The following is a 20934-nucleotide window of genomic DNA, read 5'->3' on the forward strand; positions in this document are numbered from 1 at the left end:
TTGTTAAAGCCCCAGCTCCTGGAGTCAAGTGAATACATCAGAATCTGTTTCTTTTTTTAAAAAATAAGCTTCTAACCCTCCTGGTTGCAAAGAAAAGCTAGAAAACATGAACACTAAAGACTCAAAAGCTAGTAGGCAAATAAAAAGAACCAAACATTTATTATTTCCAAAAATCTCATAATTTTTAAGCCTAACTCATGATTTTGGAACACTTGAGTTTGGCAATGCTGTTCTTCTGGAGCTATGTTACCATCAGGAGGAGCTTGTGAGTAGAAAAAGCCAGCACTTGCAGAGTTGGTGAGTCACTAGCATGAGATCAGGGAACTGTGGAGAGATTCCTGGAAGCATTAGCCCTGAAATTATTACAGGCTCACAATTACTGGATTGCAGGAATGAGGACCCAAAGACTGTCCAGCAGTAGAGGAAAATGTATCACAGCTCCTGTTCTGTGCAGCTCGGTGGTTTTATTTTTAATAGCAAGGTATCCGGAGGCTAATATTAGCTATTCATGAGAGGAAAGTTTTAAGTGCGTCAGATTGCTCGGCAGAATCAGTGGAAATGAGAGAAGGTTGCTACATTAAAGCCCGCTCAAGACCTGAGCAGGAATTAACATGTTTTGTGGGTTTAATTTCAAATAAATCAGTCCTCGGTGCACATGGGGAACAGAAATTGCATAATTGAGCCTTGAGAGCTGCCTAATGCTGTGTTCACGCATCCATACTCTGGACCTAATCCTGCAAACACTTACTACTCTGCCTGATGCTGCTCCATGAGTGAGCGTTTGCAGGTATAAACCCTTCACTTGTACTCAGTTCTTGCCAAGTCAGATGGAACACTTGCCACTGTAAAAGTGGAGCCAGGGCTTCAAGATTTGGCCTACAATGTCTCTCTCTGCGTTGCTCGTTGGGGTCTGATCCAACTGCCATTTGAGTTGAGTGGGGGCTGGATCACGGACATAGGAATCACCATGCCCTTAATTCTGCGGGTAGCCCCACTGGTTTCAGTGAGATTACTTCCCAAGGAAGGATGTTACTGAAAGGGAGTAAGGGCTGAAGACTCTGGCCCTCAGCTGCCATGATGTCTTTTCAAACTGATTCCAAAGCGGCACATTGCATCAGACACTAGACTGGGATGCACAAGAGCTGGGCTCTGTCACTGACTCGGTGTCATTTCATTTCCCCGCTTCTAAAATGGGGACAACAATGATATTTACCACCCTTTGTATATGGCACTGAGATCTCTGGATGAAAATGGCTCTAGAAGCACGAAGCAAATCTGAGAGCTAAGTTCTCATTTTCCACGTTTGTCAAAACCCAACCTAGCCGAATGGGAATTTTGCCACCTCAGCCTAGTGACCGTCCATGTCGGAATCCAATTCACCACTCACGAGCCTTCGGTTCAATGGCAGGCAGTTTCTCTCGTACTCTGCCAAGGGTCCCCAGCCTCTAATGCCAGTGAGACCTTCTGAAAATGAGCATTAAACCGTCTCAGCTGGTTGTATTTTTTTTAGCACTGTGTTTAGCACAATGTATTTAACATACTGTAAATAGAGTTTGCCAAATCAAACCGTGAAACCTTTGAAGGAGGCACAGAATGGTTAAGACTTGGCCCAGGACTCGGAGAACTAGCTCAGATGAGTTAAAAAGATTCTGTTATTTCATCAGGAGGCAACATGCACTGTTGCACTGAAAATTTAAATCATGCCTTGGGTTTTGCTGGTCTTTTAATTGTACTATTTAAAAATGCCATGGCAGCTCAGCACAAATGTGTGGCTCTCACTTGATTTTCCAGCCTGTCTTGCCAATGTGAATCCCATCACTTCTCTTTCAACGAAGCCATTCTTCCAGGCAGCTCACAGAATGGCTGCTGGAACACAGATGCAAAAGTCCAGAACATATTAGCCTGAGAGCAATAATTGGCTGCTAGGTTCGTTTTTGTCTTTTGCCCAAAATGAGTTAGGAAAGGGGTCTTTTTTTTTTTTTTTTTGGCTTTGTGGCTACTGCAGATGTTGTGACAACTGTGAGGGACAGTGGCAGAATCTGCCCAGTGATTTGCCAGTCTCAGATTATTTTAAAATGTACAGAAGAAAGGAATCTCTTTTTTGTAGTTGCCGTTTTAGATAATATTTTGGTTCCTGCTACTGGACGTACCCTCATGGGCAAATGAACATTAATTACATAGTAGCTACACTTGGTTATATATCCTATTCTTGAAGCAAGCCCAGAACTTGCGTCAACATTAATGGGACTTTCATGTGTATATCTAGTGACAAGACTGCCTTAGGGTTAGCAATAATTCCAAGTGTAATTACTATGTAGTCCTTATTAGCAATTAGAATGAAATTTTCATTGTTTACTACTATGTAATCAATATATAATTGTTTTGTAAATACTCAGTAGTAACAGTTTGAGATAAGCCAGAATGGAAGCATTAGGACTTATGGGTCCCAAAATACTTTTTCTGGAGTCCTGAGAGGTTATCCAAGGAAATCACTACCACAGATAACATTCTGACTGAATGGTCAGCATCCAGGGGGCTTTGGGGCATGCAGGAACATGGGTCTGATTCTCCTCTCACACAAGTGGAGTTACTCCTGATTTATGCCAGCTTATGTGTGGGGAGAATCAAGCCATGTGTCTTCAGCTTAGAGTGTGGCAGTGTAAAGAGCAGAAGAGGAGGAGGAGGGATGATCAAAGGAGAGCAGCGTGGAGAGAATATTCATTCCCGAAAGGCGGCACCGACTTTCCCTTCAGTGAAACGTGGGTTTGTGGCCTTGGGTATTTGCCATGCAGACGCTGAATAGGCAGGTTTTGTATCCTTTCATTTACGGGAGCAAGTGATGCAGTGTTAACAGATGGAATGTTAGACATGTTCAAGTATTGATGGGCATGTACCTTGTAGTGGCTGCAGCCTATACAGCATACATGAGCCTTAATCTCCTCTTGCCACTAACACCTTACAGCTGCGCCGCTGTAAGATCGCTTGTGTAGCCACCCTATGCCGACGGGAGAGAGCTCTCCTGCCAACGTAGCACTGTCCGCACCGGTGCTTATGTCCGTGTGATTTACATCGCTCAGGTGGGTGTTTTTTCACACCCCTGCATGACGTAAGTTATACCAACAAAAGTGGTCGGGTAGACAGGATTCACTTCTTGTTGAAATGATAGGAGGTCTGCGTTTTGAAACAAGACTGTTTTGAGATCTGTCCCTTCTTACAACCAAGAACTCTCTGCAGCCACAATATTGATAAAGGGCAGAATCACCCGCATGGAAGGAGTACAATTAGCTTCTATGCCAGTCCCTCTGTAGTCAAATCTGTCCAACTTTGTTCGCTGAAATGCCAAGCATAAGAGATAAGACAACCCATGGAGTTCTTCAGATTTGTGAAGCTGGATGCCACATTCAAGAAGCAAGTCTTCCCCAAGGCCACCAGCAGCTCAGTGTGTGTCTTTCAAGTGCAAACTGGGGATGGTGGCTGGCATCATTTTCCCAGAACCTTGCAGAGGTAGGATCCCAGATCAAATTCTAAACACTCCCTTGGGCTTTTCATTACAGACAGATTTTTCTTCTAATGAACCCAGATTGCTTTTGCATGGAGCAACACAGGTCTCATTCTCTACTGGAATGTGCTTCTGGATAGAACAGCCACTGCCAAGCATTTGTGTGCTCAGACTGTCTATGTGCATTTGTTGCTGCAGCTGTTATTATCTTCTGTTTCCCCACTCTTTTTTGCATGCTGAGATGTGCCAGAAATTTGCAGTGTCTGTTTCTGAATGTACTGAGCTGGAGGAAAAGCAGGAGCAAGGAAGATAAGGCAGGAATCCAACCCTCGGTGCTATTTTTTTCTGATAATATCCATCCCATGATCTGCTTTTCCATACATTTCAAGTCTGCCCTCGGGGAGAGGGAAGGGGAGGAGAGAAGTTGCCAACACTACGTATTCTACCGTGGAATTTAGGTCTTCTACCAGAGCCAATGAAGCCTTGTTTCCTTGGCTTTCAAGTTCCATTCATATTTGCTCTCCAGCATGATGTGCAAGGACCTGATAAGTGGGAACAAGCCCCTGCCTAACCTGAGTTTACATCATTGATGCTACTTTCCTAAGTAATCAGTTGGCATGGGCAGAAGAGGGGTGGCAAGCTAATATAGTACGATTTCAATGGTTGAAAGCAAGGACAGTATCTCTTTCCTACTGGCTACTCTCTGATATACTCGTGTTAAGCATTTTGTTGGTCTGTATGCCTCTTCTTCACATAATACGTAGAATTCCAACGAGTTGGAACCTGTTGCTATCTGGGCAATCTCTTTTCTTCTTGCAGTTAGAGTAATGTTTCACTGGCTGTGTTAGGTGTGAGCTGACTTCCTGTGGATTTCTAAAGTGCTGGGTATTCTGCAGGAAGTGACAGATGTCTGCCTTTACTCAGGGTGCCAATGATAGAGTTTCCATCCTTAAATTTCTACAGCATCTGGCAAATTTATCTCATGCAACACATTCAGGACCTGTGCAAAGCAGGGAAAAGGCACCTGTAACAGTCTGTGGCAGTCCCTGCTGTAGGCTATTTGCAGCATGTTGTCTCACCATGCGGTTTAAAATGTTTCCACTTTTCATTAGCTTTGGAGCCAGACATAAACAGTAGAGAGACACCAGACTTGAAGATGACCCAGACCAATGCTTTAATCACAAAACCATCCTTCCCCCCAATACAGCTATTGCTACAAGTCAATAACCTGGGAGCCCCTGGGAGCTGAAAAAAATGGGTCCTGCCCCCTCATCACAAAATAATCATGTGTTTCACTGCCCATTTATGATTTTTTTCTCATGTTGCTGTTCCAAATGACTTTTTAACACAAATGTCCTGACTGTCCAACCTTTACTGATTTCTGTGAAAAAGCATGCAAATCTCTCTGCACAGATGTCCTGGATCAATGCAGCAAACCTTCAGGTCAGTTTCTTTCTATCTTCATGCTACAAAGCACCTTTGGTTCTCAGAGAGATTAACGTTACTTAAAGCCACCGGTTGCAATGGTCTGTTCCTTTCTTCTTTTAAGTAAGATTTAGCTTTATACTGCTGCACTTGCTTTATCACATACGCTGTCCTCCACAGGAGATATTCAGATGCAAAGTTCTTTTCAGTTTCTATTCCTTCTCTCCATCTGGAGAGGTTTAGCTAGTGAACTCTGCAGGCTATGCACAGGACCTATTTGATGCATTAGTTGACTTGGGTTACTATTAGTAAGAAAACCCTAAACCGTTTGGGGTTTTTTTAGCCCAACCCTGAAAATACCTTCTAGAAATGTCCCAGCACAACAGTTTTCAAGGCAACAAAGTGGAACAGCCTCCTACCAAGGAGAGATTCCCTCATATCAGTCTATACATTGTTTGTGCAGTCAGTGACCCCTAATTATGCCCTGACGTGCCTTTGGTTTAGCATCAGTCAGTTTGCCTGATTTTCAGAGATGCCAAGTTAAACATCACGGTACGATCCTGGGTGTGGCTTTAGGCACATTCAAAGATGCAGCCAAATGCTCAGTGTATCACACGAGCCACGTAGGTGTGCTGGACATCAACTGAGTTAAGCACAACTGATTTAAATCCTTTAACAACCCTAGATGAAGTCAGCCATAGATGCCTACGTTAAAATGTTCTGCTTTCTATCCCATCCTACCCATTTGCTTTCTTAAACTTTTGGATACTGCTGTTATGTGCCAGAAACAGGTATGCAAGGCACATGTGTCAACTTTTATCTTTCAGCTTCGAGCATCACAGAGGAGTCTCTCTGCCAGGCATCTACTGCTGAGACATCTAAGGAGCTTAAGGGGGTCACTTGCAAACATTGAATTGTCTTTTTAGTGTGTCTAATTGTCTTTGAAAATTTTAGCCACTGAATACACATAAAGATTAATGAGTATGATCACAGAAAACATGCCATGAAATTGGGGTGGATTTCAGGGTCAGTGGGTTTAAAGAAAAAATGCTTAGCAAAGTAGTTCTTAAAAGTGCAACTATGGAATGGAAGAACTAATATAATCCTTCTTTTGGAATAGCAGAGAGACTTGCCAAACAGCTTCTTCTTAGCTCCTTTCTTCCCATTTCTGGAGCATATCCGATTTTCAAATTGAAAAGTGAATGATGCATGCAATACTTTGAGAAACATGCATTTGTATAAGACACGGAGAGAGCAGATTCACGGGTTTACATACTGTGATACACAAACCTCGACTGTGGCACTCAAAAATGTGCTTATTGGAAATCCTCTCTAGCATGTGTGTTTAATCTCTGCCCAGTTTCATGGGGCTCCAGAGAGATCTTAGAGCAGATTTATTTTCTTTAAGTAGATATTTACCACGCTGAGCAAGCAACTGAGAGTGCTTTCAGATATCTTCCTTCCTTACCTGACCCAAAAAAGCATGTAAATGGTGAATTTAAGTAAGTAATGTTTGTATATAATTAAATGGATCTAATATCTTTCTGCTGAATGATTGAATTGTAAGAACAATGAAAGATTAGACTCTGAGCTCTCTGGGGTTGGTTGTTTGTAGGGTGCCTAGCACAATGGGGCTCTGATCCCTCTCTAGAGTCCTTACACTATGGCAAGAGAAGCAATAATAAGGACATCATGGTCTAATGGTCAGCGGACAGGCATAGGCAAGAGGAACATCTGAGTTCTACTCCCAGCTCTGAAGCTGACTTCCACTATCCCCTCGGGCAAGTCATTTTACCTTTCTATGCCTCAGTTTCCCCACAGAGCTATTAATACTGATCTCTATCAGAAGGGTGGCATTGGGGTTAGCTGGTACAGGCCTTTGAAGACAATAAGCTTTGTCAAAGTGCTGAGCGTTATTATGCATACACGGTACTGCAGCTCTTTTGGATTTCACAGTCCCCATTTGGATTTGTTATTTGTAGTAGATAGGGCCCTCATCATTACAAAGCTAGGCTTTCCGTTTGTCTTATACCTGCTATCTGTGTCTCTCACGAAAGATAATTCAACAGCAGCATGAAACCCTCACCCAGTTAGGGGCTTAGAGGAGACTAAGAACAGGTAGCATTCCTGCTGCTAGCTGATCGTGGTTTGGGAGGCCCGGCTCTCAGCAGCTAGGACAAAACTTCCAGGAAGACAAGATTAAGCAAAACACTTTCTGTGGGGTCCCTACTTTACTGCAAAGGTTTCTTGTGAAGTCAAAAGAGCGCACGCACACACACTCCAACGACAACTAAATCATCCTCTCAGGTCATTTTTTTTTATGCGGCTTGAATACTTATCACTCGCCTGCCCCCAAAATTCAGCCCAATGATTAAACCTGTCTGACACTGCCTGTCCTTGCTCCTAAAGACCCATCCTTTTTGTCTTGCCAGCTAGCAGCCAACCCTCTTTTAAAGGTTCTGAGCCTAACGCATCTCAGCTGTGCATGATTCCAGCCCAGCTGGGAGTGCCTGCCTGAGCTGACTCTAAAGAAGATGTTGTCAGGGAATTTTAACTCAAGAAACCCACCCTGCTGTCTGACTTAGAGAGTGAGCTCTTTGGGGCAGTGTTTGTACAGTGCCTAGCATGATGGGGCCCTGATCCATGCCTGGGATTCCCAGGTACTACCACAATACAAATAATACAATCCTAATTCATAGAAGTCACAACCCCCTCAGAAAACAGGGCTTTTTCTTTCGAGGGGCTGCTGCTAATTCCCTCCGATCAAATCTCTCGTGCCAATGCTACATGTTCCCCAGTAAAATCTACTTCACTTCTACTAATAGTGATGATTTATTAATAATAATAATAATAAATAATAATAATGTGCACATCTCCAGTGCCTTTTATCCAAGTTGCTTTACAAACAAAGGGCTTGAGCTGTGAAATACCAGACACCACCAGCTCTCATTGAAACCATAATGGCACTCAGCCCCCGCACAGAAGCCTTATCATACCACACCACTAGAGAGCAGATGAACATCAGATCCGTGTTAGCAGACTGAAGGCAGATATAGAGATGTTACTAGAGCTGGGACCAGAACCCAGGAATCCTGGCCCTTACTACTATCAGTCTATTCAGTAACACCCCACAAAGCCAATCATAGGCTGTTTTTTCCTGCTCCCCGTCTTCACTATTTCACTTAAGACCACTGTATGGTTTGTACCATTCCCAATCCAAGAGACAGGATCGTAAAGCCACATACCACCTGATTCCTGAATTATACCCCAGCCACTGGTTCATTCTTGACCTAAAAGGAGAATAACAAACTCCTCACTCCCAAGCAAATCACCCCCTTCTCGGAGGCAGTAGGGTTTAGGGTGAAACTTTGTGTAGCATTGCCATTCTGAGCTTTCAAAAATCATGACTTTTTTTGAAAAATAATAAATGGTGGGTTCTCTTCCTTGCCTTCTTTGGGCCACACTCTGGTCATGTTTCCAAGCTCTTCTCCACAACCACAAAGGGCTACATACTTCCCTTTTTTTAAAAATGGAAGCCGAGATGCTGACCTGAATCCAGGAGCTAGGTCTTTAAGGAAAACACCAACTCCCAAGACTCATGATAAAAACATGAGAGTTGGCAACACTGGAATTGTCACCTTTCCCCCACCTCCTCCCCTGTACAATCTGACATGGTTGTTCTCCTTATCCCTATGATTTCAAGCCTGATTCTTCCTCTGGTTGTTTAGGGATCTAGTGATGATGAGCAGCACATCAGCAAATCCACCTCGCTGATCGAAAGCCAACATCACCACCTGCTGCACTGCCTGGAAAAAACAACTGTAAGTAGCAACAGGACCCTTTCTAAATCTGATTAAATGCTTTCCTCCCGGGTCCAGGCTTCCTTTGGAAAGGACGTGGGTGCAGTATGCTCCTCTAAACCAGCGCATGCACTCACAAACACACATCCCCAGTGGGGATAAAAATATGTGTCAGTGAAGTGACGGGTCCTGAATCTCAGAAGTTCCCTGGAATAGGCCACACGGAGAGAGATTCACTTTCTTTTTGTGACTTGCTTAACCAATAAGCATTGGGCAAAATGCTAACAGTGTAAATCTGTGTAAAAGGACAAACAGCTGGATTGCCCTGTGCAGGCATTTACACCAGTGCACAGTCAGTGCAAATCACTAGCTTTCTGACTGGGTAGCATTTCACTGCCTCCTTGCACTCACTTAGCAACTGGTGCAAATGCCAATACAGACTGCAGGGCAAGCAGCCACTGCGGAGCAGAGAAGCAGCCTGTAATGACCAAAGAGACAGACTTGCGGGAGTAGGCTTTAACCATGGTTTCTGAACTAGGGCTAAACTCAGTTTGTCCTTAGCTACACTTGCAGTTAAAGTGCATATATCACAGGTTCCTCTGAACCCATTGCTCACACCCACTACCAATGATGTATAGGATTGCTGGCATGAAGAGGGCTACAGTGGGAAGCTGATGCCAGCAAATTCTAAGCCACACGTATACCCTACCACAAATAGGCCGGAGAAAACAACAACTGGGCCATTTAAAGGGAGAAGATGAGCCTTTTTAATGTGATTTAGTGACACCATGCATGTCTTTCCTGACAAGCCTCAGTTAAAGGAACATGTAGTTCATCTGGAGGCCAGTCAAGTGGATTCTACTATAATGACGTTTCACTCATGCACTGCATGGTGCTGGAGTAAGCCCCTAGGAAGTGCTATTTTTTAATTTTTAAATAGTTCTGTAAGCAGAAGTCCCTGGAAAAATTGCAAACAGTTCTTTATCTCATGTACATTTTATTTCCAGCTTTATATTCACAGGCGATTTGTGGTAAAGGGATATATTATCTATATTGTGTATCATGGCTCATTCTGGAAAGACACCAATGGGTTAAGACCTGATAAGATGTATCCCTTTCCTTATCTGCATCCATCATCAGATATGCCTTTGATTTCTGACCTGCATACATAGTCTCAATTTCACAGTTTGGTTCCTAGCAGGAAAACACCATGTAGGTTTCAAAGAGCACATTGGAAGAAGACCACTGGTCAAATACCTATAGCAACTAAATCCCGCAGGTCCTGAAACTCATCATGATGAATTATGACGCTAATCATTCCAGTGCTGATGCACTATATCAGTGACTGTTGGTTTCATTTTATAGTATAAGTAGGGTGACCAGACAGCAAATGTGAAAAATCAGGACAGGGGGTGGGGAGTAATAGGAGCCTATATAAGAAAAAGACCCAAAAATCGGGATGAGCCTATAAAATCGGGACATCTGGTCACCCTAAGTATAAATCCGAGCTTGTCTGTCTTTCTGATAACTCTGTATGTTACATTACAAGTAGATAGTTCACAACCTGACTCTTCAATTGTTTAGAATTCTGTACTTACCCTGAAGCTTTAAGTAGTATATTTCAAATATGGCTCATATCATGTGATTGTTACTACACCTCTACCCCGATATAATGCGACCCGATATAACACGGGTTCGCATATAGCGCGGTAACCCCGGGGCTCCGGCAGCAGGCCTCGGGCGGTGCTTTAAAGGGCCTGGGCTCCCCGCAGCAGCCAGAGCCCAGAGCTCTTTAAATCACCGCTGGAGCCCTGCTGCTGCTACCCTGGGGCTCCAGCAGCAGGGCTCTGGCGGCGCTTTAAAAGGCTTGGAGCTCTGGACGCTGTGGGGAGCCCCGGGCCCTTTAAATCACCGTCGGAGTCCTGCCGCCGCTACCCTAGGGCTGCGGCAGTGGGGCTCAGGTGGCGATTTAAAGGGCCTGGGGCTCCCCGCGGCCCTGGAGCCCTGCCGCCGCTATCCCGATCTAACGGGTTTCACCTATAATGCAGTAGGGATTTTTGTCTCCCGAGGACTGCGTTATATCGGGGTAGAGATGTATTATTTACAAAGTGCCATAAATTTGCCTGGTATTTTACAGAAAATAAAAAGACAAGATTCCTGTCCCAAAGCATCCACCATGTAATGTCTGGATCCTGCAAAGTCTTCCACATATGCTTAACTTTACACACTGTGAGGAGTTCCACTGACTATTAATGAGTAAAGTTAGGGTCACCATCATTTAATTTAAAAAAAGGAGGACACTCCACAGGGCCCCGGCCCCGCCCCCACCCAACTCCGCCCCTTCCCCGCCCCCGCCTCTTCCCCAAAGTCCACGCCCCAACTCTGCCCCCTCCCCTGAACGCTCTGCCCCCTGCTCCTCCCCCTCCCCTGCTTCCCGCGAATCAAATGTTCACGGGAAGCCTGAAACAAGGAGGCAGCAGGTAATGGGGCTGGGGCTGGGGCTGGGGCTGGGGCGGGGCGCAGCCCAGTCCGGCCGAGCGGCTCCCTCTGGCGGCCGGCCGGCCCAGGCCAAGAGGCTCTGGCCCCGGCGTCTCCCGCCCGGCTCGACTCGGGCTCTGGGGCGCCGGCCCCGGCTGAGCACCCCCGGCCCCGCACCGCTGGCCCTGCACCGCCGGCCCCGGCCCGGCCCCCAGCCCCACACCGCCGGCCCCCGGCCGAGCACCGCCGGCCCCCGGCCTGGCCCTCAGCCGAGCACCGCCGGCCCCTCCCTCCCTCCCTATTTTCCCGGACATGTCCGGCTTTTGGGGATTTCCTCCCGGATGAGGATTTAAGGCCCAAAAAGCCGAACATGTCCGGGAAAATCCGGACGTATGGTAAAGTTAAGCAAATCTGTAAATCGTTGCAGGGCTCAGGCCTACATTAGACAATCTTCAGGAGAGATGATGATAGCCTCGCTCCAGAATTGTACTTTTCTCCACAATTACTCCCCCTGATTTCAGTATTTGTGGTATAAATTGCAGTGTGAGTAAGGCAAGAGCTGTCTGGCCCAAAATGAATTATAACAACAGACAATTGGATCCAAGGGACAGCAGCAGAGAGAGGAGAATGCAGGGCAGAAGACTTTCCTTGTATTTTCTCTTGTATTTTTCTGTATTGGCCCCAATTTATTTTGGCCAAGATGCCAGTGCAGTTAGGAACAGGAATATAGAGGCGTTCCTGCATTGAATAGAACCAAAGAGAGCCACAAAACGAAAGAGGTGAACTGTCCTGCCGTTGCATTCAGATATTTGTATCAGCTATTGAAAATTTTCTGAATTTTGATTTTTGGACCAAAAATGTCATTGCAATTTTGAATTTGGATGAACACTGGAGAAAAAAAATCCACAAAATATTTGCTGCATTTTCCCCCCCATTTCCAGTCTGCCCCAACCAGGATGAGATTGTCAGCAGTGTTGTCACATATTTGCGTATCACGGTTAGAGCTGATCAAATCATGAATATAACTATTTGAAAATAATGTAGTTGATGAATGACAGTGTAACCCACACACCTCCTGGGTGTAGTGTTCTGTCCCTTCTAGAGGCACTGAGCCCACAGAGAGAGAAAGAGAGATGATTGAGTTTGCTCTACAGCCTTAGCTAACAGCCAGTTGGTTTCAGAGGCCCCAGGTTCAATCTCGCCTGTTGTCAACTGCGGTCTGTTGGTGTTACAACAGCAAAAAAAAAATAAAAAAAAATCTGTCTTCAAAAAATGCATAGAGCTGTTTGATTAATGAAAACAGTTAATTTTGTTAAATACATTATTTGTTGGATAATGGGGAAACAGAGAAGATAATTAACAACTTAAATAATTTACCAAGTGTCAAGCTGGATTCTTCATCACTGGCATTTTTGAAAGATCTGCTCTAGTTCAAAAGGAATTATTCTGGGGAAGTTCTATGGCCTGTGTTATGTAGGAAGCCAGACTAAATTATCACAATTGTCCCATCTGGCCGTGGAATCTCCGAATTGTTGAACAAACTCTTCACCGTAGTCATATAATCAGCTCTAACGATGCAAACACCACCAAGATTTTGTTTAAGGTGGGTTTATTTTGATTGTGGTTTTTTGGCTCTCTGCAACTCTGCTCAGCATTAAGGGGCCGTTTAGTTCTTAAAGTCTGAGTGCTGCTGACCTGGAGTATCAAAGTTTTCAAAAAAGAGATTGTCATTCAAGGAGTCATATGCAGCATGTTTAGATTGTGGTTCTCAATGCATTAGTCAAAACAGCTCAATCAATTTTTGTGTTGAAATTCCTGTACTTCCTTGGCATTCTTAATCTATTAAGATATTATGCAAAAATGTCAAATTGCAGCATATGAATTCTTAAACACTGAAGAGTCATTTTGCAATGTTTCAAAGTTGCAGGTGGAATGGAATGAGGAATGATCCATGTGCCATGGTTACCAACATGTTTCAAAGGGCAAATCACCTTTCCTTAAACTAGACAGAGGGATTTTAAAAGTACATTTTCACAGTATCTGCAGTTGTCACCAGAATAAAGTCCTACAATTTAACAGCTGTGAATGGCCCTCAAATCTGGTGTATTAAAAGACAAAAGTGGCCTTGAGATGCTTCTGACAATCATAGCAAAAAATTCTTTGCTATGTTAACACAAGATTTTTCAGCTCTGTTCCCTACCCCAGATGTGATCGCTGTTCCCTACCCGTGACATTCATATCCTACGCTTTCGCTGGCTGCTGCCTGGGTTGAGACACATCCTTCAGCTAAAACCTTCCTTCTATATTTCCACAAAGATCAACCAAAACACAGTTCCATTGCTTGGGTAACCCCTGATCCAGTCACCATACATTCCCAATTGGGCAAGCTCTGATTTGTTTTATCCTCTGCTTCTGGCTCTCAACAAATAAATAAAATAAAAAATGAACAACAGCTGTAAATCACCTTGCCCTTCCATTCTCTTTTAGAAAGAGAAAACAAACAATTAAAGTGCAAGGTTCCAGAACACTATGTTAAGAAAGAAAGATCTGATTTAGCAAATTAGTTTAGTAAAGGAAAGGCTCAATTGCCCATTCAAACTTGGGGTGCCAGATGGAATGCTGAGATTGAATGGATGGAATGCTGGGACTAAACTTTGGAATGCCGGAATGGACAATCAATCGTGTTTTTATCTTTTGTTGGCATGTTGTCCTGTAGGGATTGTCCTATCTTGTGGATGATCCCCTGTTATCTGTACGAACTTCCACCATCAAGGTATTTCCTTTTTAATTCAATCTGTTTTCTACAATCTCTGTGACACGTCAGAGTGTTTGTCTCCTTTCTTGTTATTGGTCCTGTTCTTGGGAGTTTGTGCATGTGGTTCATTTTTGCTAACTGATGCCTTTGTTTGCTCTAAGACTTAGTATCTGTTCCAATGAAAATTGATGGTTACCTTATCTGCAGTTCCCCCCTCCTTCCTTTCCAGTTCTGATAGGTAAAAAGCAAAATGTGTATATTAGGCATCTATGAATGTTTATGTATGCGCCTAGGTGTGTATAGACTTTGGCTCTTCCCTACACTGTCCTCTACTTATTGGTGCAAGAGGCACTGAAGTTTTCCATTCAACTTTAAAGCTCTAGGCTACCCAACTTTGCAGTTCTAGGATACCCTTTATCATCATTTCCCTCCCCCTAACTCTTCCCACTGGCAGCTTCCACCTTGACTGCTTTACTTCTGCCACATATAACTCAGCTGCCAGCCCAGCTTTGAATGGAACTGTAGGTGTGACATACCGTCAGGAATCGGCTTAACCAGCACACCATACCTAAACTTTCCAACTTGATGACCAATGGGTCCTGCTGCCATAAACAGTACACATCACAGCCTTATCCCCAAACACAAAAGACAGTGAGCCTGACTCTCCTTTCTATACAGGTTTATAACAGTGAGGCACCACAGACTTCACCAGACTCACTTCAGGGATACAGCTGTGTAAGTGTAAGGAAAAATCAGGCCCAAACTATTTATGGATATGGAATGTGTAAGCCAGCTGGTCCTGACAGGCTGTTATGCCTCTGCCGTAGCTTCTCTTATTCCCATGTTGTTGTGGGGGAGCAAACACGTTCTCTTGGTTGCAATGAGTAAGGGGATGAAGTCATCTCTTTTCTGGTTGTTGTTTGCATTTTTAAATCTGGGAACTGTCTAGTGCAAGCTGTTTCAGGCACAGGGGCAGAGAGCTGAGGGGCTGACCTGTCCCGCAATAGCAAAAGGTGTTCTTGAAAACGAACCACCTTAGGGTAGCTAATGACGAGAGTGACACTGTTGTTCTTTTCCCTGCCAGAACCATGAGTTCATAGATGAGCAGCTGTTTGAGCAGAACTGCATGGATAACTCAATGCAGAATTACCCCTCCACTCGCAGCCCCTCATTGTCGAGTAACAATGGCGGGTCCACCTCCTGTTGTTCCCGACGCAACAAGAAGACGACTCATCTTCCCAACTCCAACGTGCCAGCCACTCGCCTGCGGAGCATGCAGGAGCTAAGCACGATACACATCCAATGCAGCGAACAGCCATCACTTACAACAAGGTACAGGGAGCAGGCCCTGGGTGCTGACTGCTGCATGCAAATCTGCTAAGGGTAATGTCCATCTGAGATGAGTTTAGACCAGTTTCTACCCCCTCGGCCCAGGAGAAATGGGTCCCACGTGGGACTCTCTAACTTCCAGTTCTACTAATATGGTCCCAGGAGAGGTGGCTCCTGGATGCTCTGTGCAACTCCTATGGACTTAGCCCAGAGGAAGCTGACCCGAGTTCTAGCTTAGCTCTTCTCCAGCTAGTCTGGACCCAAGAGAGGCGACTCCCAGCTGAGGCTCCCATTGGTTCAGCCTCAGCTGTAACCAGATTGCTCCAGCTCATGCAGTACCATTCTTGCAGCCCAGCTCTTATTTGGTTGACCAGCGGGAGGCAGCTCTCAGTTTCTACCAACTTGGCCAGAGCCGTGTGCTCGGTCATGAGCAATGCCAGACGGCATTGGTTCCAGGCAATCTGTATGTGCTGCATAAAGTACAGAACCTTCTTCACACTGCACCCCTATACTGACTTGGCCTGCCAGGGAAACAGACTTCTTTGAGTTAATTGTCCACTGCTGACCGAAGGGTCAGAGCAGCCGAGGTGGGAAGAGAAGAGGATTTTCAAAATGGGTTGAGTTGTGCTAATCTAATGTGCAATTAGTAACATAAGTGGAGAAAGGTCTCTCTTTCGATATTGGATTTTCAAATGGACTCTCCTTTTAAAAATAATTTAGTGCATAAACAAGGCATCATCATCACTGTAGTTGAATGAACTTCTGAAGTCCTCTCCCTGTGCCCAGCCAAACATCTTGTGCGTTAGGGAGCTTTGGAAAAGGGGAGGAAGCAAAGACTTGCATTTGAAATAGTAACTCCAGACCTCCCCCTGATTCCAAAGTGTATGGGAACTATTTTACCCACAGCAGAAATGCAGCTGCCTCTGGGACAAGGAGGATGCACCTATTCTGCACCAGTGACATGATTCAGCAAGGTGTTTAAGTGAAGAATAATGTATCAAATGGAAATGAGAAAGGGAATAGTGTGAGAGTTCATTCCCTATGGCCCTTTCAACATTAGTTCAGTATTTCCCAAAGGGTGGAGGTACCCCCTTGGCGGACAGGAAGGATAAGACTGCAGGAAAGGACAAGCTTCTCAGTTGTTTCTTACAATCTTCCATTAAAAAAAAAGTACATGTCCAGCTATTATGGTTTTAAAGAAAACCCTGAAAAGGTTACTCAAGCGTAATCAACATATGCCTGAGTCTGCAGCAAGCCTGAAACAATAGCTCTAAAGAGTATGAACTGCTCTGTTCATTTCCATGGGTGCTAAAACCAATTCCAATGACGACATTTTAAATGTCAAAACTGTTACCAGATGAGCAGTGACATAGCTATGATGAAGATCTGTACCCTCTACTGCGAGCAGCCACTCCTGATGGGTTGGGCTTTAAGAACACCTGGAGAGGTTGCAGTGGGAAGGAGGGACTGGGGATTCTTTTAATTTTCCTGAAGCGGGGCTCAGTTTTCTAAAGGTTTTAGAAACTCTGCCTTAGCCTCTTCAGCTGTGACTGGGGCTCTGGCTACTCTAGAGAGCTTACAGCAGCAGAGCTGCACCGGGGCAGTGGCGCCACTGGAAGTTCTCTAGTGTAGCTGCTCTCCCATCAACTTAATTAATCCACTCCCAACGAGCGGCGGCAGCTATATCAGCATGAGAAGCTCTCCCACCGGCAGAGCGCTGTCCACACCAGTGGTTAGGTCGGTGTAACTTATGTTGCTCAGAGGGAAGACTAGTTCACACCCATGAGCGACCTAAGTTATATCGACACAAGTGGTAGCGTAGACAGTCTGGGTGGGGTTAGTGGTTTACCGACACTGGATGGATTATTACAACAATCTGTAACTCACTAACACCACCCCTTTATGTTCCTATAACTGCAGACGTGTTATAACAGGTCGCTCTACCTTGAGAGGTCCCTTACAATATATGCTAACTACTTATGCTAAACAAGCTGTTCCACCTTGTATTTAGCTGTGGCACTGGGAGTACCGTTCCCAAGCCTGACGCAGAGCTCTGTGTGGCTGAAAGCTCGTCTCTCTCACCACCAGAAGTTGGTCCAATAAGATACATTACGTGACCCACCTTGTCGCACAGAAGTACCCAGACACTTGAGACATCAGGACAGAGCCTCTTGGTGAGTCAACCTGTAATAACAGCGGTGACTTTCCAACAGGGAGCCCTTTATATTTTGAAAGGACAAGCCCTGTGTTTAAAGCAAGCCTGTTGGGCTGGTAACAGAAGACTCCTGCAGCTATGCAGATGCACAGAAAACAGACCTATCATTTTCCCTCAGTAATTAATTATAGGATGCAACTGATGCAGATCTAATAGGAATGCTCCCAGCTGCCAGATCCTCAAGACTAGTGCAGGGGAAACAAGTAGAAAAGAGAAAGGGATGGAGGCTTTGAAAGAAGAAATAAAACTGCATTGAAGTTTAAGCCTGTGGTCAGGGAGCCCTTATGGACTCATAAGACTTTGGACCTGGTTCTCCTCTCACTTACACCAGGTTTACACCACTATACCCTGTTGGGTCCAGTGGAGTGACAGCTGATTTCCACCAATAATGAGAACAGAATCAGGTGCAATAGCTGCTAAAGGAAGCAAACCAAGAAACAGGATACTGGGCCAGATTCTCTTCTGGCATCAATGGGCCTAGCTCCATTGTAATCAATGGACTTCCACAGATTTATAGCAACTAAGGATCCAGCACCATGACTCTCTGCATTACATATTTTCTTTACTGAGGTCTGAGGGAGCGAAAGGCTTCTAAGCAGTAGGAGAGGGTGAGCTCTGACTTGTGCGATATCCACTTTTGAGCTGCTACCTCGCTTTCATTCATTATAGTCACGGCCGCTGCTGAAAGCAGAGATGACCATCCCCCACTGCTGCGCTCACCCCCACCTCCAGACTGTTTGGGGGCAGGAGGGGGGAACTTCTGTTGTGCAGGCCCTCTCTCGCCCCGTGCCCATGCCTGTGTGTATCACAGTCAAAGCATCCCTGGCCGTTGCTGTATTCTCCCACTGAAGCGGATTTGATTGTTCAGCTTTATTTTATTTTTTGGGTTGGGCGACGCTCCAGTGAGTGTTTAATCACAATTCTCAGAGGCCCCCGCTGCCTACGCTGAGATGGGAGAAACGCAAACTCACTGCATGAGTCACTTGAAACACAAGCATTGCACAATGCATTAGAATGGTGCATAGAACACACAAAAAGATGTGCACACCCCAGCAGGTAAGAGACTGGTTAATTCAGCAGCCATAACAGAGCCTGAAGCAAGCTGCCTGAAGCTAAAAAAGGCCATGCTGAGGTATGTTTTCATTACCAAACCCCTTACCTGCTATGAAACAGCTGCAGCCAGCACTGGGCCCTCCATTGGAAGGCGCTTTGGAGTTCCATCTACCCAAGTGGTTAGAGTCACTGAAAAACACCCCCATTTCCTTCAAGGAAAAAAAATACTGGGTTGCATTTGAATAACCAGAGGGGCGATTAAGCAGGCTTGGTGTTAACAGGAATATAGGAACTGGCCTACTGGACCCAATCAATAGTAACAGCTGGCCCAGTATCTCATCTCCAACAGTGGCCAGCACCAGAGGAAGGTACAAGAAACCCTGAGAAGTCTGAAAGAAATAACCTGTCCACAGGCGTAGTTGCATACCAAACAGGGGGCAGTTAACAAAGGTTGGTGTTAATCAGGGGGCAATTAAGGATGTCCAGTAGTAATCAGGGTCTAGGGGGATTGTTCTGTGATTGCTGCTGTAGCTAGTTTTCAGTGCCCTTCCTTCAGAGGCATACAACACCATGGAGGAGCAGTTGCCTTTGTCACTGACTCTTGTTTAAAAAAAAAAAATCCCTTTTGTTTTCTAGTCGTTCCAGTCTCAATATGAAATCAGAGGACGGGCTGAGACCAAACTGCAAAACCTCCCACCTCACGACAGCCATCATCACTATTCCTACCCCACCGGCACTGACACCAGAAGGAGAGAGCAGCCCTCACCCTACTACGAACATTTCCACCACATGCAGCAACATAGTCAAGGTCTCTGCCTTGTAAGGTGGGGTCGTTTGAAGGAAGCAGCTGGAATGCCAGCGTCTCTCCCCCTCCACACCTTCATGTTCCTTTCTTGCTGCAAATTGTGCCTGGATGGACCAACCTGACATTTCGTCATAGAATTAGTAATGGAGACCTAACGAGGCAGCTTTCTTCAAACTTGCATTCATGCTATGGACTGAGAACAGATGAGGAGCAGGAGGACAAGGTGGGTTGGAGAAAGGGTCTGTGTGCGCCCGCGCCGAGCCTTGTTCCAGGATATGAAGCAGAAAATTGTTTCTAGAGGCTAGAGAAAAAGAACCGTCATGGCAACAAGAAAGTCAATAAAGAAACAAATATAACACTGTGTATCTCGGCACCTTTTTAAAGGTTTTTAATGGATAATATTTATTCATGCGGAAATGACTGAAAAAGGTGAAAAAAACAATGTATTTTGTGATTTTTTTTCCTTCATGGAGCAGAATCTTTAATCAACCAAAATTACACATCTTTTTTTTCTTTTATAGAGAAAGATTTAGACAAAGACGACAGCTGTCACAGAAATCTATTTCCATTCCTGTGTGTGTGTGTGTGTGTGTGTGTGTGTGTGTGTGTGTGTGTGTGTGTGTATATATATGTATGTGTGAAAGAACCACATTGAAACGACACACAAGTCTGAGCACATTTTCCGGATTTGGTGCACAGTATCAAACTGATTGCACAAGCACAGAGGCACACGTGCACGCACACACCCCCACACACAAATAAATCGTTCACCCTGGATGGCATTCTTTACTTAGATGATTTTGTAACCGCCTTTTAAGTCAATACAGTGCAACTGCAAACAGTGTGTTTGTCTGCTAATTATTGTCTGTGAAAACATATTTGTGGAAAAAAAAAAAAAAGACAGGCTTTAGTAGAGTGTTAGTCCCACATGGATTTCTGCTCTCTCTTTTTGTTATCACTTACTTGTAAAGAGTGTGGCTAGACTACCAATTCTGTATTTAAAAAAAAAAAAAAAAAAAGTAGGAAAACTTTTTAAAAACCTGTACACACAAATGGCAAAGAAAGCACCAAACTCAACTACATCAGAAATAGGATAGAATGTAACCTGTCATCTATGCCCATGCTTTTTTATTTTTATATATATGCTAATATTCGACATGCAACCCATTGTAAATCGTAGCCAAGTAGTGTCTGGATCTAGACTTGATACAATTAAACCTGGAGCCAACCATTCGGCATGGACTGAGAAGGTATTTGGCTTTTTAACACAGTCCTGTGACTCCTATTGGCTTACCGATGGCATCTGGGTTGCACTGATGTGGTAGGTAAACTAGTTTAGCAACTTTCGTCCTCCCCTCCCAGAACAGGAGCTACAGTGTGTCCAGTTGAACAGGGGTTTGGAATACATGGGATATGTTATGGAACAGACAGCACTTTACTTTGCAGCTCTATTCTTCATCTGGGAAAAGTCACACACTTTTAGTCAACCAAAAACTGTAATTCTGTGTGGTCCTGCCAAGCTTAATACTTCTGACTAGTTCTAGGGTGAATACTGACTGTTCTCCCTGAGATCTT

General features: G+C 44.7%; 1 protein-coding gene and 1 long non-coding RNA gene across 10 annotated transcripts in view; both read left to right on the forward strand.

The window, feature by feature from the left end:
- Positions 1-20198, forward strand: part of KCND3 (potassium voltage-gated channel subfamily D member 3) — a 242229-nt gene extending 222031 nt beyond the window's left edge. For 3 of the 9 annotated variants that reach the window (XM_065591453.1, XM_065591454.1, XM_008171733.4), the window contains 5 exons: positions 8653-8745; positions 13919-13975; positions 14636-14692; positions 15042-15289; positions 19191-20198. In XM_065591453.1, coding sequence (XP_065447525.1) covers positions 8653-8745; positions 13919-13975; positions 14636-14692; positions 15042-15289; positions 19191-19377 — 642 coding nt within the window. In that variant the 3' untranslated portion in view covers positions 19378-20198. The remainder of the gene's footprint in view (positions 1-8652; positions 8746-13918; positions 13976-14635; positions 14693-15041; positions 15290-19190) is intronic. The other 6 variants (XM_065591456.1, XM_065591455.1, XM_005303555.5 and 3 more) reach the window with 2 other exon arrangements.
- On the forward strand, positions 4892-6705 carry LOC135982898 (uncharacterized). The gene is made up of 3 exons (XR_010600376.1): positions 4892-4942; positions 5752-6426; positions 6540-6705. It is a non-coding gene; the product is annotated as an uncharacterized LOC135982898 (long non-coding RNA).
- Positions 20199-20934: the final 736 nt, after the last annotated feature.

The sequence above is a fragment of the Chrysemys picta genome, chromosome 4, assembly GCF_011386835.1.
Source record: "Chrysemys picta bellii isolate R12L10 chromosome 4, ASM1138683v2, whole genome shotgun sequence".
NCBI lineage: Eukaryota > Metazoa > Chordata > Testudines > Emydidae > Chrysemys > Chrysemys picta.